Below are 22,500 nucleotides of genomic sequence, written 5' to 3'. Positions count from 1 at the left end.
GCCTAACCCTAACCCTAACTAAAGATTTTTCTCGAAATTTATTTAAGACAAAAAGTATTATAAAGATTTAAGGTACAGTGTGTATAGTTAGAAAAATAAGGTACCTCTGTTACTATGCTTGAAACTTTAAATATTAAATTCTCTTGTATTTCCCGGAGAAGTCCAAGCGACAATCGTTTGAATGGTTTTATTTTGAAAGGTGAATAACTGCGGTTCCGGTCGTGCTCTGCGTGTTTGCCGCTGCCTTGATGCAGCAGATTATCAGCACCACGGTCAGAGGCTGCTGCAGCTTCACCAAACTGAACCCAGCAAACTGCAGCCAGATCCAACATGGCTGCTGAGATCCAACATGGCTGCTGAGATCCAACATGGCTGCCGGTGTCCTTGATCGGCTGAAGGTTGAAACCAAAAACCCGGTGAGGCTGAAACCGACCTCGCTCCGTTCGTTCTGTTCTCATCCGTCAGTATCAGCTGATCACGAAGGACACGTCGTCCTTCAGATGGGACATTGACCAAATCAAAGGAGACGTTAAATAAATGTTTGTAAAGATGTTTCTGTCGTTTCAGGTCGTTCTTCTCTCTCTGATGTTTGTTCAAGTGTTTCTGATCAGTTTGGTTTGAATCGATGATATAATAACGTGACGTGATGATTGACAGCTGACTCCTGATTGGTCAAGCGTGTGGATCACTAGGACCTCGATACCACGTTCACTACTGCGCGGACTCTGACTCCAAATGAACAAGATGATTCGAATACGAGATATTTCAGCCCCATGGAGGAAGTGGAGACACAGTGTTTTCAATTTAAGAGCATTTTAAGTCAAAAGACGTTTAATTAACAGTTTTCATTTTCAATCGACTGAAAACTACATTTTTATTTAAATAAATAAGAAACAGTTTTCACTCTTAAGCGTGTGAGTATAAAAACTATTTAATATATTAAAATCTATTTTTTGCAGCACACGATGACATCACCTCCTGACGCTTGTTTGTAACCGTGGCGATGTTTGTGTCTATAAGCGTCAGCGGCTCAGACGGCTCCGCTCTGCTCAGTGACCTCCTCAGGCCGCGGATAACACGCTGGCAGCTGAACCCTGTGACTTCCTGTCGTCTGGGCAGAGACGTGACCTCAGCCGACCTTTCACATTCGACCCTAATTTGAAAAGAGGTCACGTAGAATCAACCCTCGCTGCTGCGTTGTGTTTCCATATTTTTCTTGTTTTGTTAGTAACCAGCTTTTGTTTGTTTTTACTGCTTTAAACACCATAAATGATCAATTTCTACTGACTTATTACTGATATTATTAATAAATAAAATACTTATGATATAATATGTGTAATAATACACAAGGTTTATAATCTGGAGATTTTGGGGTGACGGGGATTTCAGAAAAATATGAACTCACGAGTCCAGATTTCACCTCTGCATCTTCCTGCATCTTCTATATTGTCTGTGAGCAATATAAAAGAACTATACAAATAAAATGTATTATTATTATTATTATTAATACATATGTATATTTCTTATTTAAAAAAATTCTAAAATTATATGCATTAAAATGTTACATGTATGGTTAATTAATATATTTTTTTATATAATTTACTTAAGACATTTAAGCCAAAGTCAATATAAATAATTTGATGTATTAGATGTAAAGTAAACATAACCTAAGCATCTTTAAATAAAACTATTTTTAGAGTTTACAGTGTAATGTCCTATTAAATATCCTAAATATAGAAAATATCCACTTGGATTTTTATTTGAATCTGCAAGAAAACACACTCTGATTTTCTCAGAGAAAAAACGTAAAAAAGAAACATAAGTGATGAAAAAATATATTTTGAACATACATTCTATTAATGATAGAATAGAATAAAGTTATACAGAACAACAAACACATGGTAACAACGTGTAAAAGAAGAGTCTCTATCTCACGGGACCTTTAAGTGACTTAAAGGATCCTTAAGTGAAGCTGATTACGTTCCTGCAGAAGAACGTTCTCACTGTTCTCAGTAAATCCCTGAGGGTCATGTGATCTACGTCGTGTTGAAGAACTGAAACTGTTCACACAGCACAAAGGAAACGAGCTGAGCTGTTGATCTGAACTTCACATGTTCTTCTCAGGACTTTCCCGTGAGGACGCTCGGGGTTCTTGAAGGACGCTGCAGGTCCATCAGCTCTCGATAGGGTTCTGGAGGCACAGACCTCTGGGAACTTGTCTTGTGACTGTGTGGAGTTTTCAGGAGATTCCATGGATCCTCCATGAGTTCAGGTTGTTCTCATGTGTGACTGAGATGCTGAACATCAGTGGTGTCTGTCTGTGAGGAGGTTTGAAGAATCCCTGAAGGTCGTGGGTTTCCACCAGGTCAACAATCAACACTGTGCATCTTGAGTTCAGAGTCACAGCTTCAACTGTCGCAATCCGCTCCAGCAAGTTGAAGAGTAAAGCTGAACTGTAAAGTTACTAAAAACCAGAGTTTATCTCCAATATTCAGCAGGAAACTTTGGAAACATGAAGAATTGGTGGATTTGGTTTACAGATTGATAAACTTTGTTTGTTCTCTACATGGAAACCACTTCATCACTCGAACAGCAGAGGTAATCACCACGTGTGGCTGCAGAGGGCGCTGTTGCTCAGTGACAGTTGTTTTGAAGGTTTTTGGAAGTGAAAGAATCTTTCTGGGATCATAGTTCGTTCAGTTCTGTTCTGGGGTTCCAGCAGAACTTTGAGGAGGTTCCACTGGTTCTTCTTTACTCTACAGGTCACATCTGATTTGGTTAACCAGACCCGTCTCTGCAGAGTTTATTCTTATTCATCTGGTTTGAGCTTCAGGTTTTCAGAACCACTGACCCTTCAGATTGGAAGCTTCTCTGCGATCGGAGCCACAGCCGAGCACAGCTGCCTCAGAGGGTCGAGCTCGGACCATGTTCCTGGGGGGTGTTTGTGGCTTCACGGGCGTTCACAGGAGTTCTATTGGTTGTTGAGAAGTTTCCACACGTTGTTTTTGTATTGATTGACGATGACGAGGAGCCCGAGTGGGTGTGTGGTTGTCGTGGAGCCTCCAGGGGCCTTAAGGGGAGTATCCTCCTCCTGTGTGGCACATCAGGTTCTGACGGGTCCAGAAGGGCCCAGGTCTCCTGAAGGAGCTGGTTTAAGTCTGGTGTCTCATGGCATCAAACGTGAATTGTTTCACTTTATTATGACGTTTTATCATTTATAATTAAACGTAATGATGCAGCACATCAGTGCATCATTGTGGGAACAGCCCGCTGCACTTCTGCCACTCACCACGAGATGTCCCCAGAGTTTCTCTTCCTTTTTTTTGAAAATTAGATTTTTTTCAAAAAATGTGGGACAGGTGGGCGCGGTTTGAGCAGAGCGGTGCATCATGGGAGACTGTGTTCCTCTCCTCGCGTCAGTACGGTGAAGGTAGCTGCTTCGGTGTGTTTCAAAGAACTACAAGTCCCGTGGTTCGTGCGGGACGAGCGGTGTCACCGCCTGACTTTATAGGAGGAGGATAGAGGTGACCCTGCGTGTTAGTTCGAGTCCGAGCAGGAAGATCAGGCACCGCACAGCCCGCACAGACCCGCACCGACCCGCACCTTCACCGCATCCTCAGCCGCTGACGACATGGTAAGATGCAGGACACGTAGAGATCTGCTTCATCTCTGTTTTCATGGACCGATGCGTGAACAGCTGCGTTAACACTCGATCGGCGTTTTAATGTAACTCCACAGTTTGTTCTGCGGTATTCATGCTGATATGCGCAGGTTGTTGCGGGGTTTTAACGCAGATGTGACTTTGCGCAGTTTCGTTCTGTTCTTTCATTCATCGTGAGAAGAGGCCGCGACATCAGCGTCACGTGACGTCACCTCTTCTTTTATTCATCCTCTGGAGCCAATCAGAGCAGGAGACTCAACCGGCCGAGGCTCGGTTCAGAAACGTGATCATTTAACGATGCGTCGCTCCGCAGACAGAACGAATCACGTTAGAATGTGAAGAACAGTTGTTTCTGAATGAGCTGGAACCAACTTCCACTTCGGCTTCCGTGAAACTGTCCTCTTCTCTGTCTGAGCCCGGTTTCAGTCTTTATTCTGCTCTGGGATGAACGAACATGTGTCAACCAGTCAAAAGAGCTGGACGTTTGTTTGGTTGATTATAAATGAGCCGAATTAAAGAGTGAAATCAACTCTTCCAGAAAAATATGAAAAAGGAAAGTGAACGTCATAGCTTCTGTTGTTAAAATGCAAAGTCATCATAAAATACTCTGTGTTCTCAATGGAGTTTGGTGACAAGTCTTTTTTTCCACAGGAGGAATGATTGAACCAATCAGAAGATCTTTATACAAGCCGAATTATACAGCGACATAAACTACATATAATTAAATTAAACTTGATGTCTTAGCCACCATTGCTATACTGCAAGGATATTCTCTAATTCACGATTTTCTCATTGGAGTTTGGTGAGGTAGAAAATGTAAATTAAACCGAACGTCACGGCTCCATCTTTAGAATGTGTGTGAACCAGCAGCTTCACCAGATGTTGAACAAGTCCGTGTGTGACGAACCCGATCCAGATGTTTACCTCAGTGATTGACACGACCTCTGTTTTGTTTCCCCGCAGCCTGAACCAATCCGTGTTCTGGTGACTGGCGCTGCCGGTCAGATCGCCTACTCTCTGCTCTACAGCATCGCCAAGGGAGATGTGTTCGGCAAGGACCAGGTAGGACTGAGGCCGAGCTCTGGTCACATAACATCCCCCCCCCCCCCCCAGGCTGATCCGACAGCTGGGCGATGCTCAGTGCAGCTCGTTGCATAATGGTTTTAATGGTGGGATGCCGTCACATTATTGGTCCAGGTTGATTTTGGATGGAGGAAATAAAAAGACCTGCATCAACGCTCAACAGTCGGCTTATGAAACCAATGTTCCATAGGGGGCGCCACTGAAAGGATCCGGCGCAGCTGCAGACGTGAACATTAGTATCATTATTTATCAGGACCTGTAGCTGTGATGGTCACGAAGTGTCTTGAATCAAAGCTGCTGCTTTATCGTTGTAATATTTGCCGAATCAAACAGTTTCATCAAAACCTGAAGTAAAATCACGTGGAATCCGTTCATGCTAATATGCAAAGTCGTGCTAGACCGTTTAAATTAGGTTTGATTTGTTCTCTTCTTGTTCACTGAGTATTTTAAATATTTAGCAGAATTCTCACCATTCATGGAAATCCTGGAAATGTGTGTGTGTGTGTGTATATATATCTATATTATTATTATATAATCTCTGAAACTGGACATTTTTCACAATAAGGTGATGAGTTGTCTTTATGACAATGTTCTGAATTTTGTTGGTAAAAGTTGTTCTAAATTACAACGTTGATGAAAGTGAAGATAAGATTGTAAAATTCATGTTGGGAAATAATGTAAAGATCTGAACAGAACGACACGAGATGTGTTTTTTATTCATTTTAACACTCTTGTTAAATTGTTACTCGATCTCTTGCATGCGCCCGAAACTGTTCTGACTGTCTCCGTCCTCATCAGCCAATCGTCTTGGTCCTGCTGGACATCCCTCCCATGCTGCCGGTGCTGGACGGAGTCGTCATGGAGCTGCAGGACTGTGCCCTCCCACTGCTGAGGGGTGAGGCGTCTGTCTGTCTCTCTGTCTGTCTCTGTCTGTCTCTGTCTGTGGTTCATGTTGACAAATTTGACCTAAACTGACCTTTTTAATAAAAGTAAAAACTTTGATTTCTTTCTAATAAAATAACAAACCCTGAACTAGTTATTACAATATAAAATGTTAGCCTTGTCTGATTGGTGTATAAATCCATCGCCTCTGATGCTTTTCATCATTTATTTAACAAGTGCTCTTATAGAGTGTGGAGCTGTTCAGCTGAATCGTGTGTGTGTGTGGTGCAGAGGAGGAGGGAGTGTCAGAACGCAGGCCTCTGATTGGCTGCTGCGCTGCCTCCACCAGCAGCCAATCAGAGCTGTGGTGGGAGGACAATGAAGGAGGAGAGTGGACTCTGACTGAAGTTCAGTGATAACCAGGGTTTCATCTTATCGAATTCATCTGGAGACTCTGTAATGATCTGAAAATGTAAACTTTAAAATCCTGATGTGTCAAATCAAAGAGGAAGAATTAAAGATTTCATTACATGTTTGAATATTTTGAGAAAAAAAGGGTTAGGGTTAGGGTTAGAAAAAAAAATCTGCCCCCCCCAAAAAAACTAAAATCAAGAAGTGACTTTGATTTGAAAACACGACGAGTTCTGTTACTAAACTCAAACATTAGAATATGGCAGCAACTCAATCGAGTTGTAAATGTTTTTAAAAATACAGAGAAATCCATTTAGCTTATCAGTACCAATAAATCCCCTTGTCCTTATCAACCTGTGGAGCAGGTCTTTGTACGGAACAGATAAGTGCAGGTCAGCAGGTTAATGATTAGAGTCAATCATTTATCATTATTCACGTTACTTTAACAAATATAAATGCACGTTTACATAAAACTCTTTAGAAAGACCCAGTGAAACAAACGTCAGATTCCTCTCGTATAACGTGCGTCCGTTAAAACCACCAGAAGCTGCGGAGAACATCCATCATCACATGTTAATGATGTTTTTAGAACAATAACGAATTCAAATAATAAGGATGTTAACGTACATTGAGTTCAGGCTGAACACCCCCCTCTCTCCCCCCCCGACAGAGGTCATCCCCACTGACAAAGTGGAGGTGGGCTTCAAGGACCTGGATGCCGCCATCTTGGTGGGTTCCATGCCCAGGAAGGAGGGCATGGAGAGGAAGGACCTGCTGAAGGCCAACGTGGCCATTTTCAAGACGCAGGGCAGCGCGTTGGACAAGTACGCCAAGAAGACCGTCAAGGTGACGCTGCCGTCTTTCATTTATTTATTCCTTTGTCAGGGAAGTCAGACCAGGGAAGTTTCCACTTCACTTTCAAGTGATGGTTGTTCCAGAGCTCGGACCTTTAATGATCATTATTCATCCATCGATCAGCTTATCCAGGCCGTGAATAATCGTGACTGAAACATATTGTTAGAATTCTTACTGGGAAACCGTGAAACAAATTTATTTATTGTGATTTAGTTTTTGCTGCTCTCTTAAAAGAATTCCATTTTGTTCCTGGTGTCTGTCAGACGTTCGTCACAATGACATTAAGTTAGATTCCTCATGGAATCTTCGACTAACTCGGAGAAGCTGCAGATCAGTGATGTTCGACCACAGATGATCAACAGGGAAATGAAGGAGTCTTTGCAGCAGCTGTTTTCTCCAGATGAAGCTCTTTCCTGTCTCGTGTCACGTTGACTCTGCTGAGCTTCAGGTTTCTGATGAAGAACATCGAGCCTCAGAGGACGAGGTGTCAACATTCCTCTGCTTTGTGTGACTTGTAGTTAGAACCCTAAACGACCTCCATTCAGCCAAAGTCGTCACTGAGGCCCAGCGGACGTCAGCGTGACGAGAGAGCGTCGGTGTACTGAGGTCAAAGGTCGAAGTCTAACCTGCAGCCAATCTGTTAGACTTTGAGTAAATCAATTATTTTCTGATGATATTCTTTTGTATTTATTTACTTTAATTCTTCACTAAAATATTCTGAATGTGACTGATTAAGAAAATGTTCGTTGTTATTTTTGAAAACAAATCTGATAAAACCAGGTTCAGATTGATTCTGATCGTCTTTATTAGAACAGAAAACTTGTTTTAAATCCTCTGTTCTCACCTCAAACACTAACGTACCTCAGAAGTGGCTCAGCCGCACAGCGTGGCTGAAGATGCCTGATTGGTCGAGTACTCCATTGTTTATCTCGGCCACCATTTTATAAAACCTGTAGCTGATGCAGCTCCTACATCCCAGAATCAAAATGCAGCTTTAGTGTCACCTAGCTGCTCGACTGTGTCACTGCACGATAACCCAGAGCCTGATGGAGGTGTTTTATTTGTTTGTCAGGTTTTGGTGGTTGGAAATCCGGCAAACACCAACTGTCTGATCGCCTCCAAGTCTGCTCCATCGATCCCCAAAGAGAACTTCTCCTGCCTCACGCGCCTGGACCACAACAGAGCCTCCTCCCAGGTACACACACACACACACACACACACACACACACACACACACACACACACACACACACACACACACACACACACACACACACACACACACACACACACACACACACACACACACACCTCTTACTGAATGAATTATTTTGAATTAACTAGATTAAAGCTGCTTCTTTTATTCTCTGATGCGTCACTGACAGAAACTGGATCATGTTTCTTTAAATGAATCGCTGTGTTCCTCCCTCACCTGCAGGTGGCGATGCGTTGCGGCGTGTCCTCTGACAACGTGAAGAACGTCATCATCTGGGGGAACCACTCCTCCACCCAGTACCCCGACGTCCACCACACCAAGGTCAACGTCCACGGCTCGGAGATGGGCGCCTACGACGCCATCAAGGACGACGCATGGCTCAGAGGAGACTTCATCTCTGTGAGTGCCCCCTGCTGCCCCCCCCCCCCCCCCCCACCTGCTTTTTTCTAATTTTAAAAGAAAAGTTTTTTTAGTTGTTGTTTCTCTTTCAAATCTCCTCCTCTTCCTCTTCCTCCTGCAGACTGTGCAGTTGCGCGGTGCCGCCGTCATCAAGGCCAGGAAGCTGTCCAGTGCCATGTCCGCTGCCAAGGCCATCTGCGACCACATGAGGGACATCTGGTTCGGCACCAAGGAGGTCAGTGGTGAAGGCCGACCTTCGAGGAGGAAGATATGAAATAACACTGAATCTTTATTCATCTTTATTATGTGGCGTCAGGTTTCCTCTCAGTTCTCTGCAGGTCGTCTGATTTCTTTCATGTTTTTCTCGTGCTTCCTGTCGACAGGGTGAGTTCATCTCCATGGGCGTTTACGCTGCTGGAAACCCCTACGGAATCCCAGAGGACCTCATCTACTCCTTCCCCATCCAGATCAAGGTGAGCCCGCCCCCGCGTTCAGCCAATCAGCTTCATCTATACGTGAAAAACATCTGCAGAAAGTTGAAGTCATGTGTCCTGTTGAATATGAATCCAGGAGCAGTTTCACTTCTGAACACAGTTTGTTATTGTGATGGAAGTTTTCTGGAAGCTGGTGAAAGGAGAACTTCTTACACAGAAGGGTTTATTGCAAGCCTGACGTACATCAGAGGCCCGGGATGAAACAATAGGAACGTTGACAGAGTAACATGAGGAATCTTCAACCCCCAAGTCTGAAGATCTTTCCCACAGCATCTCAGTTTATCTCCCTCACCTTGCGTCACCCATTCCAACAGCACATCCATGAAAACATGCATTCCTGAGTCACGTTGTGTCCTTTACGTTTATCCACTGGTGAAATACCAAAAGAATTGGAGATGGTGCCTCTGTGTCTGGGGCATCTGAGTTGGATATGAGCGTCCCTGAGTGTAGACACTACAATGTGCTGCTGGTTGCTCCTTTATCTCTAACCTGACCTTGGTTCTGCTTGGAGAGAGAAGGGAGTATCTGTGGAATGAGTCGGGCTGTTCTCTCCTCATCGTGAACAGATGTATGAGGATGGTCAAATATTCTCTGTTGTTTTATTATTATTATTTATAATTTGAATAAGAGAACGTGGAACATGGTTCAAGAAGCTTGATGTGTCTTTGTCCACAGAACAAGACCTGGAAGGTGGTTGACGGTCTCTCCATCAACGACTTCTCCCGAGCCAAGATGGACGCCACAGCGGCCGAGCTGGTGGACGAGCGAGACACCGCCATGGACTTCCTGTCCCAGTGACTGTCTCCCCCTGCTGGTCAACAGCAGCAGCAACACGTCGTCCCCCTGAAGACTTGCTGTTCGCGGCTCTGAAGACGAAGCCCCTTCAACATTATAACCGTCCCAGCTGGTGTCTGTGTGTTACCTTTTTCTGTGTGTGTGTCTGTGTGTGTGTAGGCCACTTCTCCAGGTTTTCAGAAAACCGTCTAATGACCACCCCCTGGCCTCCTCCGCCTGCACAGCAGTCGAGAGAACGTAGATGATAACGATGATAACGCACATTAGCCGGCCAGGAACTGTAACGATGTGTTGTCACCAATAAAACCACACAGAAACTGACAGAACCTGAATGTCGTCTCTTCTGTGCTTCGCTCGTGTTCAGAACTGTCGCTATCGTACGTCGAGCTCTAAAATGTTCAAATGAAAGTTTATAATCTCATAAGAAAAGTCAAATTTAACATGATTTATTAAAACAATTATTTAACCTTTTTATATCTGTCCAAAATAAGAAATAACATAAAACTAATTAATATAGCACATTTCAAAACAAAGTGCTTCTAGAAAAAACACGTTAAAAATTACTAAAATCCTCAGAACAATAAAACCGTCTTTCAAAGACTGTTTTTTTTTTTTTATTTAATGAAAAACCATCACAAATCAGATGAAATAAACTCCATTGATCCCATGTTGAGGAAATTCCTCGTGTGACAGTAGTAGAAATTATAAATAAATAAAAAATCGGCTATAAAATAAAACCTTTAACTACTAACAGAATAATCTTGTTTAAATGTTTTTTAAATTCTATTTAAAAAGCTGGAATTTAAAAGAAACTGGAGCTGTTTACTTTGTAGACACTGAGTCGTCATCCTTTGTGTGTTTTATTTTGAAACGGGATGAAAATGAGACGAGTATGAAGCTGACGTTTGTTTCAGGCCTGAAAAGTTATTTTTCATCAAGAGAATCATCATCTTCGTTTTCAACCTGAAGTTCCTCTCTGAACCACATGGGGGCAGCAACAGTCTGAACATCAAGCTTCCTGTTTGATTCTCGCTCATTCGTCCTGTTATTTATTCATGAACTCAGTTTTCTCTCTTTATTTGGTTATAAAACACATTTTTAAACATTTCCTGCGTCAACGCAATGTCAAAGAGTTGAGTTGTAACTAAGTACTTTTACTCAAATACTGTACCTAAGTATAAGTACAGTACCTAGGTACTTTTTCCATATAAACTTCTACTCCACCACATGTACTTGATAGCTGCAGTTACTGTAGTAAAGTTTATACAGAATCTACAGTACATGATACTCACACACATACATATGAATATATTTATTTATATAAAGGCTAATGAATACTATTTATTTGACAGTACTGTACTTCAGTACAATATAGAGGAATCTCACGTGAGTATTTCAATTTTAACATAAACAAGAGAATTAATTAATTTAAAATAAAGATAAAATGAAAGATCCAGCTATTATATTGTATAACAACTCTTGTTTTCTTCGTTATGAGTATCGTCATTGAAAAGAAAAGTTTATGATTCTAGAAACAAGGAAACTGAAAATACTTTTTATTAAACAGTGACAACTGAGAGAAGACATGTCAGAGACACCGGGAAATATTAATATGAATGTCTTTCAACAGGGAGAAGATTTATAACAGGAGGCTAAAATGGAAAAATACAGAATAATAAATAAAAGGGCAAAATATTTTACTTGATAACACGCAAAAAAATTCTAATTTTAACTTGACAAAATAAAACTGATGTAAAATCAAGAGAATCAGTACAATTATTTTAAAAATATATTAAAACGTTCCTTAGTGAAAATAAAACTAATTCATTATCAACGCTTAATTGTTATTTGTTTTAATTGATAATTAAAAAAGAAACAAAAATCCAGTCTGAAGCTACAGGTGAAGTGGGCGGGTCTTGGTAGCAGGTCCAACGTTGATTGACAGGTGCTATAGACCAACCACCGTCCTCGGCTGGGTTTATTATACGTAACGTCAGAAGTGTTTGGGGGCGGGGCGACAGGACGTTAGTCTGTCCGTCAGCAGCACGCGCTGACAGCTGCACGAGCTGAAAGAGTCTGTCCGTCCCCAGTCCGTCCCCGGTAAGAGTCTGTCCCCGGTAAGAGTCTGTCCGTCCGTCCCCAGTCTGTCCCCGGTAAGAGTCTGTCCCCGGTAAGAGTCTGTCCGTCCGTCCCCAGTCCGTCCCCGGTAAGAGTCTGTCCGTCCGTCCCCAGTCTGTCCCCGGTAAGAGTCTGTCCGTCCCCAGTCTGTCCCCGGTAAGAGTCTGTCCGTCCCCAGTCTGTCCCCGGTAAGAGTGTGTCCCCGGCTGGAGTGTGTCTGTCCCCAGTCTGTCCCCGGTAAGAGTCTGTCCGTCCCCAGTCTGTCCCCGGTAAGAGTCTGTCCGTCCCCGGTAAGAGTCTGTCCGTCCGTCCCCAGTCTGTCCCCGGTAAGAGTCTGTCCGTCCCCAGTCCGTCCCCGGTAAGAGTCTGTCCGTCCCCAGTCTGTCCCCGGTAAGAGTCTGTCCCCGGTAAGAGTCTGTCCGTCCGTCCCCAGTCCGTCCCCGGTAAGAGTCTGTCCGTCCCCAGTCTGTCCCCGGTAAGAGTCTGTCCGTCCCCAGTCTGTCCCCGGTAAGAGTGTGTCCCCGGCTGGAGTGTGTCTGTCCCCAGTCTGTCCCCGGTAAGAGTCTGTCCGTCCCCAGTCTGTCCCCGGTAAGAGTCTGTCCGTCCCCGGTAAGAGTCTGTCCGTCCCCGGTAAGAGTCCGTCCCCGGTAAGAGTCTGTCCGTCCCCAGTCTGTCCCCGGTAAGAGTCTGTCCGTCCCCGGTAAGAGTCTGTCCGTCCCCAGTCTGTCCCCGGTAAGAGTGTGTCCCCGGCTGGAGTGTGTCTGTCCCCAGTCTGTCCCCGGTAAGAGTCTGTCCGTCCCCGGTAAAAGTCTGTCTGTCCGTCCCCAGTCTGTCCCCGGGTGGAGTGTGTCCTTGTGTCCCGTGTTGACGATGTGTATCTTTGAGGTGAGAGACCAGAAAATATAGTTTATAAGAAAAATAAATAAAATGTGGTTTGAAAACTTTACTGAAATTTAACCTTGAAAATATAAAAGTGCTGAGACTGTGTGTGTGTGTGTGTGTGTGTGTGTGTGTGTGTGTGTGTGTGTGTGTGTCTGACAGTCACAAACATTAAACACACAACAAATCTCTATTTAAATGACACAGTCATTACAGTCAAAACTACATTCAGTTGGTGGTGAATCAGCAAAGTTATTTTTATTAATGATAAATTCATTGATGAATCATCTAAAAATCTAAATGTCTGAAACCTCTTTAACTTCCGGTTCTTTCTGACGTTAAACCAAACAATCACTGTTGTTCAGTTCAGTCGTAGTTGTGTAGTTTTAAATCAGAACTGATCCTAACAACGTCCAGATCCGACAAAACTAAAGAGAATATTCCATATTTAGCTTCATTGTGTGGTTGTGTCTCTGCCGCTGGAGAACATCTGTCTGACTGCAGCCATGTTTTAAGGTCATGTGACCAGGGGACGTTTTGCAGCGCTGGATGAAGTCGGTCAGAGTGGCTGCACAGAGATTTGTAAACACTTTGTAAACGCTTTGTAAACGCTTTGTAAACGCTTTGTAAACACTTTGTAAACACTTTGTAAACGCTTTGTAAACGCTTTGTAAACGCTTTGTAAACACTTTGTAAACGCTTTGTAAACGCTTTGTAAACGCTCATCTTTGTTCGTAACTTTACTGTTTACGATGTAGAACCCAAAACATGTCGACACTCCGCTTCTCAAACTACTTTCGTTGTCGCGATTATTTCGCTCAGGATGACTTTGCTTGCTAGCGTCCTCCAAAACGCAAAACGTAACATTACTGCCTTACTGTAATGATTAGGTTGAAAGGGCATGCGACAGGTCAAGCTGGTGTTGAGCGCCCTCTGCTGGATCACGAGGTCAACTACTTCGTCTAATGCGCCACTAGACTGTAAATATTGAATACGAACTTTTACCCTGCGTTAGACTGACATTTTTTTATTTTGAATAAAAAGTGACAGAATTTCTGACATTTAATTGATGAAACGTCTCAAAGTTTCAGTTCAGCTCTCAATGAAAGTTTAGGGACTTTTTTTTTCAATGCGCTAAAACGTATTGTTTAATTGTTGTTTTTAAATTGTGTCTCATGGTGTAAAAAGTGTGTGATGTGCAGGTCACAACACTGAGTGGGCAGGACACACACACACCAATCACACACACCCTGGCTGTGTGTCCGTGTGATTGGTGTGTGTGTGGGTGTGTGTGTGTGTGTGTGTGGGCAGGCCTTGTGTCGAGCTCCGACTCGGGGCTGCAGATCTGTGACCTTCCTCTGAGCTGAGGATGACGAGGACGTCTGTTGTCCTCTGACAACTTTAGTTTTTATCTTTGGGACCATTTTTAACTTTTTTGTTTCAAACTCATGGACTCGCTGTGAGACGCCTGCTGCTTCCTGTCCTCAGATCTAATCATTTACTGTTTAGGGTTTTTCAACAGCAATAAAATGTCTTTACTTGTAGCTGGTAAGTGAACAGATTCATGACACTTCTGTAATATTTAGATTTTTTTTTACTTTGGCGTTTGCCGTCTCCTGAATGCAAACAAGTCGTGTTCTTGTTTGCGTTGATCGTCGCTTTGACCTCAGAAACGTTCTGAGATTTAAGAAAACGGATCAAAATGAAATAATCCTAAAACACGAGAAAGACTTTCTGTCTTCAGAAAATGAAGAAAGTGTTTAACATGCAGATTATGCAGATAGATGGATGGATGGATAGATAGATAGATATTTTACTAATCGTAAGGGAAATGTAGGAAACATTTGCATTGGCCTGGAAACGAACCCAGGTCGACAGCGTGCTAACAGCTACGCTAACCTCTAACCCAGTTTTTCTGTGAGAATATTAACTGTCAGTTACGATAATTATTGTGTTAAATGTCAAATCAGTGTTTCTTTCAAGTTTGAAAAATAAGGTTTTGCTCTTGAGTGACGGTCAAAGAAATGAGACGTTTAACTTTCGGTCCGTCTTTATCGACAAAACACGACAAACACTTCACTCACAACAGTTACAAACTTTTACAAACGTCACTGTTCACAACACTAAGAAGTAACATTGTAAAACAATTAATATCACAATCGAACGTAACTAATCTAAAGCTGACACAATAAATACCTCAGTTCATTTCTCTACATGTTGTCTAAGCTTGTAAATTAATTATATCAAACATTTATAGACCTGTATTTCTACTCAGGTATTTATCACAATAATTATCCCCCAGCCTCAAATGTACTTTGATCTGATTCATTTTAAAGAAATTCTTATGTTGAACCTGTGAATTTGTGAAACAGTCGCAGCAGGAAAATGAAAATATCCTGAAAATGTTTTAATTACAGCTGAAAATAAACATGTATGATGTTTCTCTAAACCTGTGTTTTTAAAGCCAGATACAGTTGGTTGTGTTTCATAAGTTTAGTTTTCACTGCAAGTTGTGTTGTGTTTTCAGACGTGTTGTTCTGTTGTGATCGTCTTTTTTATTTTTGACCCCTGAATTTCCAACAAGACGTTAAATGAGTGATTGAAATCATTCGAAAAAGTTTACCCCCAAAAAACATTGTGTGTTTTCAAAGTCAGTTTGTTTCAGCTTGAGGTCGTTCAAGGTCAGTTCAGATAGTTTCAATGTCCACTTTCTAAAAGTGATATTTATTGATTTTAGAAGAAAGTATCTGGTGTTTGTTTGTTTGTTTGTTGTAATACTTTTAATTACTCACTTTACTCAGATACATAAAAACTGAAATAAAAACCTGCTTTTATTTTTCCCATAGTAACCTTTTATATCTGGCTTTTATTCTGGAGGACAGTTGAAGTTTTAACCACTTGTTTTAAATGTCTTGACTTGGTTTTGCTGTTTTGTCGTCGCTGAGTTGACGTCTGTGTATGAACGGTTGCAGACCTGGCCAGAGGAGTGATGACGGAGTTCCAGGAGAAGCTCCGGCAGCAGCACGAGGAGTCGATGCACCGTGAGCTGGAGGCGCTGCTCCACACGGCCAACGAGACGGAGGCGGAGGTGAGAGATTTGAAGAAAGTTTCAGCCACATGGTTCAAATCTTTTCTTTCATCTTCTGGATTAATGAACCACAGTTTGTAGTTCTGGATTTTTGTTTGGTTTAAGTCGGTTCTGTTCCTCCATTTTGACGATTACTGTCTGAAATCACTGAGCGACCTCGGGCTGCATCACTGTTGCTATGGTTACACCTGGCAGAGTTTTCCAGCCTCTAAATCAGAGACTTGAGATTTGAAACTGAGACTTTTTCCTAAACGATGACACAGACGTTCTCTTCCTGATTGGTCCTCATCAGTCACATGACTCGACTACCAGCGGTGAACACAAAGCGTCGCTAACACTTCCTGTCAGTTACAGTTCCACCTCGCCGTCCCTGCTCTGACTCTTCACCTTCACTGCTCCTCCTTCAGAGGAGTTTCTGTTACTAAGCAACCAGCTGCAGAGACAATCTACTTCCTGTTTACACCACATGACCAGTGTACGTGAATGGTCATGTGACGTGTTTTCAGGTGTGTTAGCCAACAGACTCGCTTTTAACTACATGAACGCACTGTTTCATCCGTACAACAAATATTTGTGGTTATTGAACACAGAGAGTTCATCATGTTATCTGAACACACACAGGGTCCTGCTGGTAGAACATGAGGTGAACGACCCAGAGGTCCTGAGGAAACACACACACACACACACACACACAGACACACACACACACACACACACACACAGAGACACACACAGACTCACACACACACAGACACACACTCGTGTTCTGTTGCCCTGTGAACGCTGGTGTATTCACCAGAAATGAACCCGACACACAGGACGTATCATTTCAAACGTCTCTCTGTGAATCGTCCGACTCATGTTCACCTGCTGAGAAATATGTGGTGGATCTTTATTTTATAACTGAGGAAGTGTGACATCAATTCATGATTTTATTTTAAAAATGATAGAGAACAATTTAGAGAAATTAGAGCTAGACAGAAAGAGATTCTTTGGGTCTGATACCAATATTATTTGTTGATACTGTTCAGTGTGTATCTGTGTATGTATGTATTTAAAGACCTGCAGATAATTCCTTCAGTACTTTTCTTTTAACTGAGCAGGTTTCTGTGGAAGCAGCTGAACCTGCTCTGTTCTGTTGCAGATCTCCAGAAAAGAATTTGATGGATTCAAGAACCTCTTCCACAGATTCCTTCAGGTCAAAGGTCCCGCGGTCAACTGGGCCAAGATCAACCGGCCGCCAGAGGACTCGGTAAGAACAGGAAACCTGTGGTCAGGCTTTGAGCCGGAGGGCGAGACGGAGTCATGTTGTCTGTGCTCCCCCAAGGTTCATGACGACGCTGTGTTCAAGTCCTCTGTCGTCAACGTTACCCAGACTACAGGAAGTTAACTCACAAAATAAAACATGGAAATCAACTTAGCAGCTGAACAACAGTTTTCATCAGGCTTCAGTTTTTTACAGCTGCATCCAGTCTTTGTAAAAACATCGTGCACCGTCACACAGAGAAGAACCCGATCCTTTCAAACAAGCGTTTCCTCGGACTGCTCCTTTAAATGATGCAGCTGCTGCAGAGACGAGCGACAGAAACAAGCCAACGAAACCAGACCTGAGCTCAGAGAAAACTGTTTATCAGCACGTACACAACACACACACACACACACACACACACACACACACACACACACACACACACACACATTCTCAGGCTCAGTGAAGGTTAAGGACTAAGAATAGTTTGACCGCTGCAGCATTCGAAGTCTGGTTTTAGGGAGGTGACATTTATCTCCTGTGGGACTCTGGACACTGCTGGACACACACAGACACACACACACACACACACACAGACACACACACACAGACACACACAGACACAGACACACACACACAGACACACACAGACACACGTCGGTAAAGGTCACAGGTCAACTGTGAGCTGTTTTCAGACATAATAATAATGATCTAATAATGTAACATCTCTCAGTCGAGCTCAGCCCAACACTCCTTCAATTCAATCAATCACCACATCACACACACTCATAAATATCAGTTCTTTAAATATGTCTGATTATTTCGATTTAGAAATTAACTTCTAAAATCATTAAAAAGACAAATTAATTTCCACGTGGATAAAATCCCCAGGATCTGTTGATTTGATGATAAAGTTGTTTCTGGTCGATGTTACTAAAACACAAAAATACAACAGAATATTATTCATATACAAATAGTATTAGAATTGACTCAGAGTAGAAGATATTTCTCTTCCAGATAAAATGTTTTCAGTTTGTGTCTTTTCACTGAGCTCCGTCTCCTCGCTCCCGCCCGTCAGATCCAGCCCTACGAGAAGATCAAGGCTAAAGGTCTCCCTGACGACATCGCCGCCAGCCTCAACAAGCTCGCTGTGGTCAAACTGAACGGCGGCCTGGGAACCAGCATGGGCTGCAAGGGTCCCAAGAGTCTGATCAGCGTCCGCAGCGAGAACACCTTCCTGGACCTGACGGTGCAGCAGATCGAGGTAGAGACGCAGCGAGACGCAGCGAGACGCAGCGAGACGCAGCGAGACGCAGCGAGACGCAGCGAGACGCAGCGAGACGCTCCGACCGCCGGACAACGAGCTGAACTCTGTGTTGTGGTTTTGTTTTTCAGCATCTGAACAAAACCTTCAACACCGACGTGCCGCTGGTTCTGATGAACTCGTTCAACACGGACGAAGACACGAAGAAGATTCTGCTGAAATACAAACATTACAAAGTCAAAATACACACGTTCAACCAGAGCAGGTAACACACACACACACACACACACACACACACACACACACACACACACACGTTCAACCAGAGCAGGTAACACACACACACACACACACACACACGTTCAACCAGAGCAGGTAACACACACACACACAGGTAACAGTCTGTGCTGTGAATATTTCAGGTATCCGAGGATCAACAAGGAGTCTCTGCTGCCGATCGCCAGAACCATGGGGACGAGTGGCGAGAATGCGGAGGCCTGGTACCCGCCGGGTCACGGAGACATCTACGCCAGCTTCTCCAACTCTGGGCTGCTGGACCGACTCCTCGCCGAGGGCAAAGAGTACATCTTCGTATCCAACATCGACAACCTGGGCGCCACCGTCGACCTCTTCATCCTCCACCACCTGATGAGTCAGCCGGCTGACAGGCGCTGCGAGTTCATCATGGAGGTCACCGACAAAACCAGAGCCGACGTCAAGGTCAGCGGCGTCGCACGGGATCGGACGTGACCGGGTTTGTTCTGTGCGCAGCCTCTCAGTGCTTCCTGTTTCCTGTGCGCAGGGCGGGACTCTGATCCAGTATGAGGACCACCTGCGGCTGCTGGAGATCGCTCAGGTACCGAAGGCGCACGTCGACGAGTTCAAGTCCGTCACCAAGTTCAAGATCTTCAACACCAACAACCTGTGGATCTCGCTGCCCGCCGTCAAGAGGCTGCAGGAGAAGAACAACCTGGACCTGGAGATCATCGTCAACCCCAAGGTGACGCACGCCCACGCCTCCATTATTGTGACATCATTATTACTACACTCATATTAGTTCTTTATCGATGTTTAAATACCAAAGAGACGATTTGTATTTTGTCATGTGGACAAGATTTAAAATGCTCTAAATAAATCTTTATTAGTTTAGAAAGAAAATGAATCACAAACTAATTTGATCATTTATTGATTGATTATCTAAAACTATTAAGATTTAATAATAAATAAATTGAATAGTTTAATGTCGTCATGTTGGAAACAGATTGTTGGGTTTTCTGATGTTTTACTGACTAAAGTAATAAATAGAATAATCAGCATTAAATTAACTGTTAGGTCCACATTTTATTTTCACAATAAAAGTCTTTTAGTTAAAAATGTTGCAAAAGAGATTAAATTCAGAGTCAATGAATCATTTAAACATTTAAAACATCTGACGCTGCCGTTTCGCTGCTCTCATCTTAAACCCCGAATCTCTCCCCAGACGTTGGACGGCGGCCTGAACGTCTTCCAGCTGGAGACGGCGGTGGGCGCCGCCATCAAGAACTTCAACAACGCCATGGGTGTGAATGTCCCGCGCAGCCGCTTCCTGCCGGTGAAGACGTCGTCCGACCTGCTGCTGGTGATGTCGAACCTGTACAGCCTGGACGCCGGCTCGCTCACCATGAGCCAGAAGAGAGAGTTTCCCACCACGCCGCACGTCAAGCTGGGCAGCTCCTTCACCAAGGTCAGGTGACGGGTATTGATCCTGTGATCAGCTTCACTTCTCTCGTTATTTCAAGAAAAAGCAAAAGATTATTTGATCCTGTCGTCAAGAGTCATTGAAATAAAAAGTTTCATGATAATTAATCGACTGATTATTTATGTTGAGGGAACTTTTTATTTCTTCATGATCTTATTAAGTTAATCTTTTCATTATAGTGATATTAGAATTTAAATATCCCGATCGAAGTCTTTCTCAGTTTCCATGGCTACAAATGATGATTTAAGATTCTAGAGCAGTTTGATATTTCCACGATATTATCATGTTTGGTTATTATTTGTATAGATATTAGATTTTCTTTATCGCAGTTATGGAACATGTATTATTTTACTCACATAAAAACAAACCGGCAGAGTTCATCATCGTACATCGATCGGATAAAGACTGAAACTTAAAAGACGCAGGAGTCTTCCGTGACGTTCGTCTCTTCGTCCTGCAGGTTCAGGAGTTTCTGTCCAGATTTGAGAACATCCCGGACATGTTGGAGCTCGACCACCTCACCGTGTCCGGGGACGTCACCTTCGGGAACAAGGTCTCCCTGAAGGTGAAGAACGTTCCCTCACTTTCTTTTACCATTTTAACGTTACTTTAACTCTTTTGAATTTAAATTATGTTTAATTTTATTTGTTGCCTTTTAACAATATTGAAATGATTGAAAATTCATCTTTTCGATATGAAGCAGAAGAAAAATCAACCAGCAACGATTCTGAAAAAAATATTGTTTCATTCAAATCTGTTTGATGATTTGACGTCACGTTTTACTACATCTTCAGTGTGTTTGATCAAACCTTTTCTTCACGTTCACCAGGGAACCGTCATCATCATCGCGAATCACGGCGACAGGATCGATATTCCTGCCGGAGCGATGCTGGAGAACAAGATCGTCTCAGGAAACCTGCGGATCCTCGACCACTGAGGCCTTTTGGGAAAAAAGAAAAGCCATTTGCACCTTGAAGAGACGTGAAAAGGATTTTCTTCTCTTGGGAGATGAACGACAGGAAACAGTCAGTCACAGTTTGTTGTGTCTGTTTCAATGTGAAATCAGCCTGAAAGGGTCAAAGGTCAAACTCCTGCCTGACGCTTCATGAAGCTTTTCAGGAAGAAAGTTGCTGTAACTGCAAACAACCGAGTCTGAGCCGACTGGGGCAACTTTTCTCATGTTAATAAATATGAATAAAATGATGCAACACAGTGTTGTGTGAGTCTCGGGATTTTCTTTAGTATCTATTTATAACGAGACAGCCCAACAAGTTGAATATATAAATTATACACACACACACACACACACACACTATGTGGCATTCATTTAACTTTTTATAATGAAAGCAAACACGATGTTTGAATCTTTTTTATGTATCATTTAATGTAAATAACATAAATATAAAAAGACAAAATGTTTTCAGCTCAAAAAACATTAACATTTTACAAAATGATTTGTAAAGAAACTGAGACGAACAAACACAAAATACAAAGAAAAACAACGTTGGGAAAAAAAACTTGAAATTCTAAATCCAGTACATGAAAGAGTCGGAGATAAATTATAACAAAACTTCAATGATCAACATGCACAGTGAATAAAAACAGTAACATTAGCTATTTATGTAAATGTTTGGCTGCACTCGATGATTTAAAAACAAAAACTATACTAACAGCATAAGATCTAAATCCCTGCGAACACACACCTGAGACGATATTTAAAATATAACGTGTTTCAATATATAAAAATATATTCAGATCTGTGGATGATGATGTTAATCAGAAATCCTGTCTATTACGAATGAAAGATCATGTTTTCAGAATAAAAGCAGAAAGTGAAAACCTGACATTCATTAAATTATAGCTGTGAATAAATTAAGAAACAATTCCTGTTCTCTAACCCTCTTATAGTGAAAATGTTTTAATGCTTCAATAATCCACAAACAGTTCAGTAAACAGTCAAATGAAACAGAATACAGCTCTTCACTATCCTGAACGGTTTAACAAAATAAAAGTCCAAATTCCTCTTTACATCATTAACATGCACGAACGGACAAACACCAGTAAATCCCCTCGTTAAAATGAAGAAATGTTCTTTTGTTTTGGAAATGATGCGTGAACTTATTAAAATATATTTCATGCAAATAACAGTGAGAGTAGTTTTGCAGCCTGACAGTGAATCTAACACTTTCTTTACTTTCTTGAGACTGGACTTAAAAAACATGTTGAATTATTCTTTCTTTTCACCTCATGTTAGAAGTCAGTTCCTGTTTATTTACAGCTCCAGTCCATATGAAGACTGGGTCATAACAATACATTGTAAAAGGTCATAATTATGCAAACTTACATTACTTTAGTGTTCTTTACTCAT

The 22,500-nt window shown here is 42.5% G+C and overlaps 3 protein-coding genes across 4 annotated transcripts in view; 2 read left to right on the top strand and 1 right to left on the bottom strand.

Moving 5' to 3' along the window:
* LOC117764310 (malate dehydrogenase, cytoplasmic-like) overlaps positions 1-10,124 on the top strand; it is an 11,658-nt gene extending 1,534 nt beyond the window's left edge. Inside the window, exons 1-9 of one of the 2 annotated variants that reach the window (XM_034589981.1) lie at positions 3,414-3,634; positions 4,625-4,723; positions 5,543-5,639; positions 6,708-6,883; positions 7,965-8,087; positions 8,331-8,507; positions 8,629-8,742; positions 8,891-8,980; positions 9,677-10,124. In XM_034589981.1, coding sequence (XP_034445872.1) covers positions 3,632-3,634; positions 4,625-4,723; positions 5,543-5,639; positions 6,708-6,883; positions 7,965-8,087; positions 8,331-8,507; positions 8,629-8,742; positions 8,891-8,980; positions 9,677-9,799 — 1,002 coding nt within the window. In that variant the 5' untranslated portion in view covers positions 3,414-3,631 and the 3' untranslated portion in view covers positions 9,800-10,124. Of the gene's footprint in view, positions 1-3,413; positions 3,635-4,624; positions 4,724-5,542; positions 5,640-6,707; positions 6,884-7,964; positions 8,088-8,330; positions 8,508-8,628; positions 8,743-8,890; positions 8,981-9,676 lie in introns of those variants that run through there. The other variant, XM_034589973.1, reaches the window with a different exon arrangement.
* The window catches only part of LOC117764401, a 409,608-nt gene that overhangs the window by 362,732 nt on the left and 24,376 nt on the right, over positions 1-22,500 (bottom strand). The window lies entirely within an intron of this gene.
* LOC117764064 (UTP--glucose-1-phosphate uridylyltransferase-like) lies at positions 12,186-21,324 on the top strand. Its single transcript, XM_034589515.1, has 11 exons — positions 12,186-12,204; positions 15,766-15,881; positions 17,026-17,133; positions 18,209-18,394; positions 18,526-18,659; positions 18,817-19,114; positions 19,197-19,394; positions 19,875-20,117; positions 20,593-20,697; positions 20,962-21,151; positions 21,188-21,324. The coding sequence occupies exons 2-10, from the start codon at positions 15,783-15,785 to the stop codon at positions 21,067-21,069; spliced, it is 1,479 nt and encodes a 492-aa protein (XP_034445406.1). The 5' UTR covers positions 12,186-12,204; positions 15,766-15,782; the 3' UTR covers positions 21,070-21,151; positions 21,188-21,324.

The sequence above is a fragment of the Hippoglossus hippoglossus genome, chromosome 1 (genome assembly GCF_009819705.1).
Source record: "Hippoglossus hippoglossus isolate fHipHip1 chromosome 1, fHipHip1.pri, whole genome shotgun sequence".
Lineage (NCBI taxonomy): Eukaryota > Metazoa > Chordata > Actinopteri > Pleuronectiformes > Pleuronectidae > Hippoglossus > Hippoglossus hippoglossus.
Note: the sequence above shows the minus strand (reverse complement) of the source record. Positions and strands in the feature narration are given on the sequence as shown.

Excerpts from the sequence above, each read along its gene's own strand:
- LOC117764064 (XM_034589515.1), top strand. The coding sequence starts at position 15,783 with ATGACGGAGTTCCAGGAGAAGCTCCGGCAGCAGCACGAGGAGTCGATG. Across the intron at positions 19,115-19,196 it reads AAACCAGAGCCGACGTCAAG|GGCGGGACTCTGATCCAGTA; the intron begins GTCAGCGGCGTC and ends TCCTGTGCGCAG. Across the intron at positions 19,395-19,874 it reads AGATCATCGTCAACCCCAAG|ACGTTGGACGGCGGCCTGAA; the intron begins GTGACGCACGCC and ends ATCTCTCCCCAG.